At 39.6% G+C, this 12,905-nt stretch overlaps 1 protein-coding gene across 1 annotated transcript in view; it reads left to right on the top strand.

Annotated features, from left to right (window-relative positions):
- Window positions 1–2,990: 2,990 nt before the first annotated feature.
- CATSPERE (catsper channel auxiliary subunit epsilon) overlaps window positions 2,991–12,905 on the top strand; it is an 84,658-nt gene continuing 74,743 nt past the window's right edge. Inside the window, exons 1-5 of the mRNA XM_019730846.2 lie at window positions 2,991–3,055; window positions 7,396–7,444; window positions 8,000–8,073; window positions 8,606–8,675; window positions 10,824–10,894. Coding sequence (XP_019586405.2) covers window positions 2,991–3,055; window positions 7,396–7,444; window positions 8,000–8,073; window positions 8,606–8,675; window positions 10,824–10,894 — 329 coding nt within the window. The remainder of the gene's footprint in view (window positions 3,056–7,395; window positions 7,445–7,999; window positions 8,074–8,605; window positions 8,676–10,823; window positions 10,895–12,905) is intronic.

Raw genomic sequence — 12,905 nt, forward strand, 5'->3', positions numbered from 1 at the left:
CCGGACACAGCCAGGGTTTCTCAGGGCACCACCAGTGCTTCTGGGCACGGCCAGACTTCCTGGACTTCTTAGGGTACCACCTGTCTTCCCGGACACAGCCAGGGTTTCTCAGGGCACCACCAGTGCTTCTGGGCACGGCCAGACTTCCTGGACTTCTTAGGGTACCACCTGTCTTCCCGGACACAGCCAGGGTTTCTCAGGGCACTGCCACTCTCTGTGGGCACAGCCATACTTCCTGGACTCAGCCAGGGCTTTCAGGGCACTGCCGCTCTCTGTGGGCACAGCCACACTTCCTGGACACAGCCAGGGCTCTCAGGGCACTGCCACTCTCTCTGGGAACAGCCCGACTTCCTGGGCACAGCCAGGGTATCTTCAGGACTCAGCCAGACTTCCTGGACTCAGCCAGGGCTCTCAGGGCACTGCCACTCTCTGTGGGCACAGCCACACTTCCTGGACACAGCCAGGGCTCTCAGGGCACTGCCACTCTCTCTGGGCCTCTCGGGGTACCCTGCTGGAACAATAGCGACTCACAATCAAGGTGCTTACATATTCTCAATGGTGGCCAGTCAAGAGACAAAAGCAAATATCCCCCAGTTCCACTAACAACAGTTCCCAAACAAACAGTCAAGCGGTCCATTAAATTAGGAATGGAAGGCAATTCCCCATAGTCCATAGTCATTCACCAGGGCTGTCCTGGGGGTGAGGGACGACCTTGACCTCACCCTCATCTCCCACGGAGGACTCAGCAAGCATTACCTCCTGGGACTACAAGTCCTGCATCCGGGCTGCCCGAGCAGGAACCTCCCAGCCCACAGGGCCGCAATGACCTTCGCTTTCTCCGGCCTGTGCTGGTTGGGGAACCGTCCACATCTTTCCACCTCTCCACAGGGCTCCATCTCTCCAGCAGCTGCATGGCTTTTCCTGTGCTGGTGGGAGAAACGTCCACATCCTCCCACCCCTCCACGGCGGTCCAGCTCTCCGGCAGCTGCTCCTCCTGGTCTTCCTCAGACTGAGTGTTCATACACACAAACTGCTCCACCGTCCTTTGGAGAGCTTTGGCTGGCACCATACCCTGCTCGCTGCGCCATTTGTCATGCAGGGAGGCCTGCGGGGTCTCTGCTCCCGCTCCCCATACAAGAACGCAGGATATGGTGAGGCCAAAAAGGAACACCCACGGAGCCATAGGTAGGGGAGTCATACCACTATATTCTCTCTGGCAGCACTATACTCTCACTGGAGGCTGGATCCACACTGTCCGCAAACCGCCATCCACGCTTGCCAGCCCAGCCACCATCTTCTTGCTAGCCCCCATTCTTTCTCTCTTCTCTCTCTCTCTCTTCTAGCGTAGCCACAGCAGTTATATTAGTGGCCAATGGCTCACTGGTTACAGCTGACGGCCAACTAGCCATAGCTGATGGCCATGCAATCACAGTTGGCCATTTACTACCTGAGCCAGCACCTGTCTATGTGAGGCCGAGAGCCTGGAAACTACTTTCTGGGGCTCTGCCCCCACAGAACACCCTCCCTAATTACTTGATCTGGTCCCCAATGACTTCTTTCTTTACCACCGAAGATAAAGGAAATTTTGAAAGGAAGACATTTTGAGGACATTCAGAACATCAAGGGTAGTACGAGGACAGCTCTGATGGCCATGCCAGAAAAAGAGTTCCAAAACTGCTTTCAAGGGTGGCCTAGGTGCTGGCATTAGTGCATAGCTTCCCAAGGGAAGTCCTTCAAAGGTGACCATAGTGATATTAAGCAATGAGGTATGTAGCAATTTATCTAGGACAAGTTTAGGAACTTACTTGTCTGACCTTGTATAGTAAATGTGAGATCCTGTGGTGCACTTAGTTTTTCTCCCACAACCATGTGAGGTAGGTAATAAATCCTTATTTTATAGGATTTAAAAGTTAACTTGCTCTAGTGATGGCTGAATTGGCACCTGGGCCTTTTCTGTATATTCACTCTTCTTAGTGTTCCGTTTGCCACTACATTCCAGAGTATACCTACTGCTGATCTAAGGCTCTTCCAACTGTAACACATTAATTATGACATCTAATGCTGATATAGTTACTTCCAGGGTGCAAGGGGGAGTGGGACTAGAATTGCATTAAATGTAGTGTCTCCCAAATCATTTATACACAGCCACTTTCCCTAATGGTTCCTAGATCCGATTTTAGTATTTTACTATCTTTATTCAATGATTCATTAAGTCAGTAAACATTGAAAACCTATAAACAGACTGCTGGGCACTGATGACATAAGAAGGAATAAAGATACAATTGCAACCCTTAGTGATTCGGATTGTTTGGTGTATGATAGTAAACAGATAAATTATACTACGGGACAACTTTGGTGTTTATCTTGGCTTTACAAGATTACAAACCGCTTTGTAAACCAGAATGCTGTCCTGTATCTTTGGACTGAAGCGCACGAGATAGTGTTGGGCATACAGTAAGTGCTCAATAAACACACGTTACTGTTCATTTCTGTTCAACTTAAACATCATTTATGGAGTACCGGTTCCCTGGAAACTACTGCTAGGTAAGTATTTGCTATTGCGATAGTTGTGTACAACGAAGATTTGGGCTAAAAGATAAACTATTATAATTTAAAAGTTTCACCTTCACTCAGCCAACTTCGATTTTCCGAAGTGCTTTTGCTATTTTATTCCAAAAAAACATGGTTCTGCCTTTCCTAAAACATGGTTTAGATTTTCAACTCCAGCGACTAACTTGTAGACGCCTAAGGAGCGCAGGGTGCGGCGCGCACGGGCACACACGCGCACTTGCTGTCACGCGTGAGCAGGCCCGGCCTTGGCCCGCAGCGCCAGCCCTCCAGCGCCTCCAGCTGCAGGCTCCGCCGGCGCCGCCCCCCGCGGCCCCCCCCCCCGCGCGCCCCCCACCACCGCCCCCACCCTCCCCCATCCCCGCGGCAGCGCGAGGCTAGGGCCGGCACGACCTGGGCGGTTGAGCAGAGTCCGTGGCATTATGTCAGCCCAAGGAGTGGCGTTGCTGTTGCTGTGGCTGAACTGCAGCGGCTGGGCTCTGTGGAGGTAGCGAATCCAGTCGCAGACAGGGGCCCCGGCGGGGGTCGCCCCTGGGGCCGAGCAGATGGGGGCCTCATCCCGGCTCCCCCGTGTCCAGGAATCACCCGCCAGTGCAGACGACTGCCTCTCCCAGCATCAGCAAACCGCCGTCCCAGTCCCAGAGTTTTCAATGAATGAGGGCGGAAAATGAGGGGACGCTGTTAGGACTTCGCTGCCCTAGGGTCGTAGTAATTTAACATCTCTGTCCTCTGGACAGCTGAGTCCCTATGATTCCTTAAACCCGTTTCCTCCTAATGCACTCTGGTTTTGCCAGAGAGGAGAAGAGCAAATGAGCCAAAAGATTGCCACCAGAGATTGGGTTGAGGGGGGCGGCGGTGGGGAAGGGACGGGGAGGAGGCTGGGACACTTCACTAAGATAACTAGGTACGTTGTTGATGGTGTGGATGAATGATTTGTGAGAAAGTGCGTTACAAAATGCCAACACTACAAATGTAAGGACATGTGATTCCTGTATAAAGTGAGTTCATTTGGAGAACGAGAACTTTAAAGTTCTGAGATGCTCAATGCAAGTTGACTTGTTCAGTGTTTGGTAACTGCTGGGTTGCAAAGTGTTTCAACATATTTTAGGAAGATTTTCAACATAGGTTAAAATACGGACGATTAACCAGCAAAATCACATTCTGTGAATATTCTGTTTAATGGAGGCTTTGCTATAACAATAACTATTATCCTCTAACATTAAAATGTAAGAATATCAACAATAAATCAAACCATTATAGAGGTTTCAGACTGAAGGGATCCAGGGCACCTACCTCACTGGACAGATGGAGGCGTCAAATAGAGTCCCCATTGGAAAGGTCAGCAAAATAGTAGTAAAGAGCAAAAACGTAGCATTCTGACAGAATTTTGTGAGTCTTCATTTTCTTTTCTATAAAATAAAGATAAGAAAACCTCTCTCATGGGGTGGTTGTGAGGCTTGAATGCAATCATACATTTAAAGCTCTCAGCTCATGCCTGTCAAATAATGGATCAATAAATCATGGTAGCTAATATTAAGAATGGTCTGTGAACTCAGGGACTTTGTAAACTTTGTTGTGTTGTACAACAGAGGTCACCAAACTTTTCTGTAAAGGACTAAATAGTAAATATTTTAAGAGGTGAGTTTCATTTGTAGAGAGCTATCTAATAGGATCATCTCCATAATCAGGATAAATCTCACTTGGTCATGGTTTATTATCTCTTTACACATTGGTGTATTCAATTTGCAGATATTTTCTGCAGGATTTTTATATCTGTATTTTTCTTTTTCATAATGTGTTAGTTTGGTTTTGATATCAGTGTTACACTGGATTTACAAAATGAGTTGGAGAGTATTATCTCGTTTTCAGTCCTTTGGAAGAGTTTGTATAATGTAAGACTAGGATAATTTGTTTCTTGAAACCTGTGATAGGGCTCATATACCCATATAAAACGCCTGAGCCCAGTGTGTTAGGGGTGATTTTAAACTACTGCTTCAAATCTTTTAATGGCTATAGAGTTATGTAGGCCTTTTATTTCTTCTTGGGTTAGCTTTGGTAATATATATTAAAATGTCTGTTTCATGTAATTTTTCAAAATAGTCACATAATTGAAAATATTTCCTTATCTTTTTGTTCTTTGCTTTTTCGGTAATTATGGTCCCTTTTTGTTATTGTTATTTAACCGTCTCTCTTTTCTCTTTTTGGTCTGGATCAGTCTTGTCATACGTGTGTCTGTTTTAATCATCTTTGTATTTTTGTTTTCTATTGATTTCTGTTATCATTTTTCTCTCTTCTATTTTCTTTGCCCTTATTCTGATACTTTCTTTAATATCTTAAGCCAGAAACTTAGCTAATAGCTTTTGGTCTTTATTTTTTTCTAATGTGAAATTTAAAGGTATTAATATCCCATATAGTACTGCTTTGCTGTATCCCATAAAAAAAATGATGTGTAATCTTTTAATTATCATTCACTTCTCGATAGTTTTAACTTTTATCATGATTTCTTCTATAATTCTTGAATTATTTAGCAGTTTGTTTTTTAACTCAAATTTGTAAAGGTTTTGATTATCTTTTTGTCAATAATGTCTCCATTAATTGTACTATAGTCAGAGAGCAGGGTCCACATGATACCTGTTCTTTGAAATTTGTTGAGAGTCGCATTATGATCTAGTAGATGATCAGTTTTTATAAATGTTTCATGTGTGCTTGAAAAGAAGGTGTTTTCTCATGCTCTGCAAGTTCTATTGGGTCACATTCATAATGGAGTGATCTTCTTTGTCCTTGAAAATACTTTTTGTCTCAGTCTTTTTTGTCTTACAGTAATACAGAAGGTGCCAAAAAAACAAAGTATACACATTTTAAGGAAAAAACTGTATTAAAATTGTAATAATATATACCAATAAAAAAAGATGAATGTAAGTCATGTGTATACATTTTTTGGCACCCCCAGTATATTCGATGGGGCTTGGACTTTCTGTGGGAAGAATCTTGTACTTCCTACAATATATGACTGTCCCACATGAATGGTTTAGCACATGTTTCTGTCAGATGCCCAAGAGTATGACCTATCTAGGACCAATTTCTGGGTATGTACACTAGGATGAATAGGGAATTTGAGAGGAAATGGTTTACCCAAAGAATGCATTCTTTTGCCTGGATAGAGAGACAAAAGAACAGGAATTAGGAAGGGACTTATCTCTTGGGAGATGAAGGAAGGAGTAAAGGTCAAGAATTCTCTTTGATTTTGAAGAACTGGTAGAGTGGGAATACACTAGAGAAAATAGGAAAGATACACTCTTATGGTCCAAGAGTGAGATGACAGTGCCCCTTTCATTGGCACATGGTCCCTTTGCAGACCCCATACCTATGGTCTTCCCAGATCCATTTCCAACAATAACACATTAAATATTTGACATAATTAAGAAAGCATGGATGTGAAGGTGTTATAATAGCTGTCTGTGATGAAATCAATACATTAAATACTCCTTTAACTACTGTCCCCTCCATACCTTGTCCCCAGCCCTAGTAGTAGTTGGAAGCTGAAGAAGGAGCAGGTGGGCCTGCCAGGAAAAGTAGTTTTATCATGTAGCTACCAGGTTTCATTCACAAATTAAATTGCATGTATTAACATTGTAAATTAAAATGCAAAATCCGCCACTGCCATTTTTCTCTCTCCTGAGGTTTTTGTCTTTCTTACTCTAATGAAAAGGGTCTTTGATTCATAAGAAGTGGGAGGTGGTTTGTACTTACTTGGAAAAAAAAAAGCCTTTGATGAAAATACATCTCACTTTAATTTATAGGGATACATAAAGATACATGAACATGTTTTCATATTTGAAAACATGGGATGGAGCAGTTCCAATGACCATTAGGTGTGTAATGTAGACCTGGATTAGATTGTTGACGCAAAGGGAAGGTGAAGGAATTTTAAGATAATGCTTTATAATAACCACTGACCACATATGGCTTTTGAACACTTGAAATGTGGCTACTCCAGATTGAGATATTTTGTAAGTGTAATAGCCACACTGGATTTCAAAGACAGTACAAAGAATGTAAAATATCTCATTAATAATTGTTTTATATTGATTATATGTTGACTAACATATATTATTAAAATCAGTTTCACGTTTCTTCTAACTTTTTTAATGTAGCCACTAGAAAAATTTTAATCACATAGGTGACTCACATTATATTTCTATCAGACAGTGGTGCTTTAGACAGGATCATATAGACAGAAATTAAAGTACCCTGAATAATAGAAATGATAATGAACAAGTACTCACAGAAATTTGCTCAAATTTCCGTGTTTCACGCAAGAAATAGTTTTATGGATTTTCAATCTTTATTCATTTCATTTTAACTCAGTTTATAAGTGAAGGTATTAGAGCCTATATTCTTCAACAGTTTTCACCCTAAAACAAAAACAAGATGTGAAAGTATTTACAGACAATTCTCAACTTCAGATGGTTCAACTTACGACTTTTCAACTAATGATTTTTCAACTTTATGAGAATGTGAAATTGATATGCATGCTAAACTACATGAGCTATTCAACACTTTATTATAAAACAGGCTTTGAGATAGATGATCATTCCCAACTATAGGCTAATGCGTTTTGAGTATGTTTAAGGTCAGCTAGGCTAAGCTGCTAGGTGTTCAGTGGGTGAGGTGTATTGAGTGCATTTGTAAATTACAGTATTTTCAACTTACGATGTGTCTATCAAGACACAAACCCCTTGTAAACCGACATGCCCTGTGAACAGAATCCCTATTCTCTGGAAGAGAAATTAGTTTTAATATTCAATGTGACCTTTTCTTCCACAGGTACTACACTAACACCCCAAACTACCACATTTTTAGTACCAGAAGTACTGTAAGTGTTTAATTTTTTTTTAATTGTAGTTAAGTATTAATTTCTTTTAACTTAGAGCAGAGGTCAGAGTTAATCCTATCCAGTAGTATAGCACAGTATCATCCTTATCTTTTTATTTAATTTCCTTCATTTCATTTATCTTCCTAATAGAGATTCCCTCTCCAAAAAATGTTCTTAAATATGTATGTGGCAAAAATAGATAGTGTTGTTTTGAGTGTTTTTGTGATTTAATATTCACAAAATTGTGTCATGATACAGATAAGATGACCATGTCTCATTCATCTTTGTTTTGTTTCCTTTTCTCCGAGATACTTAATACATTATTTTTGAAATAAAACAAAGATCTTAAAGTTTTGGGGGGAGACAAGTGAAGTGTGTCCCAGAAACATTACTTTTCCTTTGTCGTGTTACTTTGTATACTTTCAAAAGAGTCAAATTTTAGTTATTCTTTCTTTAAATAATAATGACCCAGAAAATTGAACCCTAAGTCTAAACACTGAAATGAAAATTTTGCATCAGATTTTATTGTTTGAACTATTTTACCTTCTTTTTTAGATTAAGTTAGAGTATGAAGGAACATTGTTTTCTGAGTGGAGTGTGCCAAGTACTTGTTCTGTGAAAAATAAAACGTAAGCTTTTCACCGTGAATGTCAATATACCAGAGGTGCCAAAAAAATGTATACAAGTGGACACTTTGGTCAACGTTGCTTAAGCAGACATTTGCCATAATCAGAAGTGTCTGGATGCTGATGGTCACCACCTTGAGCTCCTCTTGTAATTGCAGAAGTCAAATGTGACTTGTATTCATTTTTTGTTATCGGTATATATAGAGTATTACACTTTTAACAGTTTTTTTCCTTTCATAAAATGTGTATACCTTTTGTTGGCACCCTCTGTATGTGTGTATTTACACGTAACAAAACATTCATGTGGATATTCAGATTCAAGCCTGTGATTTCATGTAAATTTCTTCCCATTAAATAGATGTGAAAAGAAAAATAAAATCACTTTGAAAATACAATAGAAGTAAAATGTTGCTATAGTCTTTATTTTTTAAATAGCACACAATTGATGTTTTTAGGCTTAAAAAGTAGGGAAATTTTTATTAATCTCCTATGCATCTTGACGTATGTCTCCTTTCTTGTTCCTTTAAAATGCTAGATCACCCAAGACAGAACTGCGATGTTCTTCTCCTGGTTTTCATACCGTAAGACCAATTGTGAAAGGCCCAGTAAGTTGATTTTAATGACTTATTAAACTTGAAAAATCATCTGTTACATTTTATTTTGCCTTTTTTTGAGCTTTCAACTTACTCTAACCTGTTTTAAATAGCATACGTTGTAATTTAAGTAAGAGCTATTTTAAAATCATTGTATGTCATTAATTTTTAGGTATAGCTCATAGCAAATTTTAAGTTATGAAATGATACATGAGTTTTACCTTAGCCTTTTTATTAGTAAGGATGTTAAAGCTCAAGTTATCATCTTAATGATAATAGTACTCCCAGCTAAGTGGGCTTCATGGCATATACTCCTATGACTATACCTAGGATTAAAGCCATTTTTAGCAGATTTGTTTTTACTATATTTTCGTCAATTCAAAAAAGCATATGTGAATGCAAATAAATGAGCGTGATGTTGAATTCTCTCTAGTTTATAAAAAAAAGTAAAGCATTTTAAAACATTGACATTTTATTAATTAGTAACAAAGTACTGGCCACACACTTCACAGCTGATGTTCCCACACAAATGTCTAAAGCCACTGCTACAGAGACTCCATATAACAAATCCTGCCTTTACTTTGGGGCTTATGCCTTTTTTTTTTCATTCATAATCTTATTTTCAGGGAACAAGTAGATAGAGTGATGTGGGAGAGGCCAGGTGAACATTAATTCATTTTTCAATACCTATAGGTTGAAAAATACTCGAATTTGGCTTTTTGAGTTTATGAGTGTTTACCAGTTTCATAAACACAATTCCTGAAGTAAAGTATTCCTTTCACTTTTGTCCTATGTTGGAAGCCCATATAAATGTGTAATGTTATGTAAAAAAAAATACACACAGAAATACTTGCATATATAGGGCCATATTTGTCATTTATGTATAGTGTCATCAGATCGTATAACCTTTAAGAAATTACATGTGACTTTTGAAATACACTCAAAAGCACTTAGTTATAACAACAAAAACCATCTCCAGGCATTGCCAAATGTTCCCTGGTGAGCAAAATCACCTCTGGTTGAGAACAATTAAAGAAAAAAATTAATTGAATTGTATTTCAATGAGGAAGACTGTCTAGGAAAATTCACTGTTTTCCTTTGTCCTCTCACAGAGAACACTTCTGTGACAGAACTTTTGAGGGGTTGGGGTGTTCTATACTGACCGGTTCTCGAACACCAGGTGGGTGGGCTGGCCTATCATTCTTCATGAGGTTTACATCACATCCCTCAAGTTAAGAGCTCAGTCCCACAAGACTGCCCCCACTTCAGATGCCCATCCCATGTTGTCACCTGTACTTCTGACTGACTGGCTATAAATCCAGCTTCCCACAATCTTCTCCTCAACTTCAATAATTTGCTAGAACAGCTCACAGAACTCAGAGAAACACTTACATTTACGCGTTATAATAAAGGCTAGGAAAAAGGATACAGGTGAACAGGCAGATGAAGTGGTACATAGGGCTAAGTTCAGAAGGATCCTGCGAATTGGAGCTTCTATCCCCGTGGGATTGGGATGCATCACCCCGCCTGCATATGGATGTCAACCAACCCAGACGCTCTGGACTCCCATACTTTAAGCATTTTTTATGGAAGCTTCATTACACAGGCATGATTGATTACTAATTCATTTTCCAGCTCCTCGCCCCTCTCCAGAGGATGGTACGGTTGAGCTGAAATTTCCAAGCTTCTAATCATGGCTTGGTATTTCTAGTGACCAGTTCCCACCCAGGAGCCCACTAAGAGTCACCTCATTAGAACAAAAGCAATTTAGGATCTCTGTGTCAGACATTCCTTTCACTCAGGATGCCACAAAAGTTTTAGAAGCTCTGTTTCAGGAACTGAGGTTGAAGACAAAATATTAGCAGGCGCTGGAGGCAAAGACATATATAATTCTTACTATTTCACAGGGACAAATATATTAGAAATAGTAAGCCATCCAAATTTGTCACTCATGATAGTAAATTCTGAAGTACAGCGAGTATCTAAAAAATTAAACTAGTATTATACAAAAATTTGTTAGTTCTATTCTGAAATTTATTCATTATACTTTCTCTAATCTTAGATAACTAACTTAGTTCCTCTGGGACTTTTATGCTTGTATCCAAATTTGTATTTATTTTAAAGTTAATATATCATAGTTTCTTTTGCTATTTATTTTAGGATTTAGAAGAAGAACGCTATTTATTTGTGGACAGTACTCTTGTTTGCTTTCTGTGGTATTATAAACTCATGTAAGTACTGCAATATTAAATACAAAGATAATAAATACTTTTTAAGAGTATTTAGCTTTAAGTTTAAATTAACTACAAATGGATTACCTACATTATAGTTTCCTATAAGCTTTCGTTCACCAATCAAGATATTTTCAAATATGTTGCTAAACTAATATTGAACGGACAATAAAAATAACAATGCCAACCACTATTTGAACATATATTGCTTCTATATGTTCATACTTTATGTAAATTATCTCTCAATTTTCATAATAACCATAAATGTAAGTATTGTTATCTTTATTTTATAAATGAGGAAATGTAAGCCTGGTTAGGTTAAAAAGTTTGGACAAAAACACACAGCCACTAAAAGATAGCATTGGGATTTGACTCTGGTTTTTCTACAAGTCTATTTTATTTCCATGATATATATTAAATTCCAGAAGGACTTTCTTTGTCTTGGGTAGCTCTTCAAACTCAGTGTAACATGAGAGTGAATGAATATAACTAAGAAGGGAAAACTGGAACAAGAAGAAATAATTAACTGCATTATAAAATCACTTTGATAAGTAAAAAACGTCAATGAACCAGAATGTTTTTTAGTATCATAGTCAAGGCAATATTCTAAGCACTGTGTCAAATACAAAGAACTGTCTTATGTGGCCCCTACTCTCCAGATGACTTAATGCAGCTATTTCTCTTTATCTACTTAACATCCCTTCCTTTGGATGAGCTATCCTGTCCTTACTCTGTGATGAAATTGTTAATTTCGTGTGATTGGTATGGCACTAACTCCATAACCCCACATTTCACTGGCCACAGTGATTAGGTGAGCATTAGCCTGAGACCCGGGCAGAAGTGACCAGAAAACTCATGTCTTCAATAAATCATGGCTGTTGCTGATAGTTTCATTGCGCTGGTTCACGTGGTCCTTTAAAGTCAGATGGCTCTGCAGTTTATGTGCAATTTTTGGATTGAAAGTCCTGATAACTGGATTTCACGAGCCCCTCCAGGAGTACACGTTCAGCAATTCCTCTCCAAATCACTACCAACTTCTCAGAGTCTTCGCAGGAAGCAAGGACGGAGTCTCTTCTCCTCATGAAACCAGACTCTTTCTCGTTGCGGGGTTTAGACATGCCAATCCCCAGCTTCCCCCTATAGGTTTTGAACCAATTGAGAAACAGACAAGGGAAAATTTGTGGGGGAAAAAATTCTGGTACATCTGAATTGGAGAAAAGACCCTGTCTCTGGGGTCAAATGGGATATTTCTACTTCCCCCAAGGAGAGACGTGCGCACCATCTGATTGGAGCATCTGCTGAGAAAGCATCTATAATAGCCAGTGTCATGGGTATCCAGTCTCTCACACACACACTGAGCCCCAAGAGCTGGTGAGAGCAATGGGCCTCCACACTGCCCTGATCCAGATATGCTCCCTCCAAGAAAGCAAAAACCTACCCAGAAGAAGTACCTACCCACAGGGGTAAGTTAGCCAAAAAGAGAGAGCTCAGGGGGAACTAAGTGTTTTTCTGTTACGTACGAGCAGGTTGTACAAATATTCTCACTCTATCACCTGTAAAAATAGCATTTAAAGAATAAAAATGAGATGAATACCCATGCATCCATCATGTGTATTTTTCTACACGAATAATTAGTTTTCTCATACCCACTTATTGAATAATTTATCCATAATGCCAGCTCCATCATACAGTAGGTCAATTTTCCATGTGTGCATGGATTTCTTTCCAGGCTGGCTGTGCTGTTCAGCTCTTTGCCTACACTTGAACAAATTCTACATATTACAATAACTTCTTTTTTATTTTTTTAAACTTTTATTTATTTTAAGTGTGTTTTTCCAGGACTCATCAGCTCCAAGTTAAGTAGCTGATTCAATCTAGTTGTGGAGGGTGCAGCTCACAGTGGCCCATGTGGCAATCGAACCAGCAACCTTGTTGTTAAGAGCACTGCGCTCTAACCAACTGACTTAACTGGCCGCCCCCACGATAACCTTATTTTTTAAATCTTGATAAC

Source organism: Rhinolophus sinicus, linkage group LG12 (genome assembly GCF_036562045.2).
Source record: "Rhinolophus sinicus isolate RSC01 linkage group LG12, ASM3656204v1, whole genome shotgun sequence".
In the NCBI taxonomy this organism is placed as follows: Eukaryota; Metazoa; Chordata; class Mammalia; order Chiroptera; family Rhinolophidae; genus Rhinolophus; species Rhinolophus sinicus.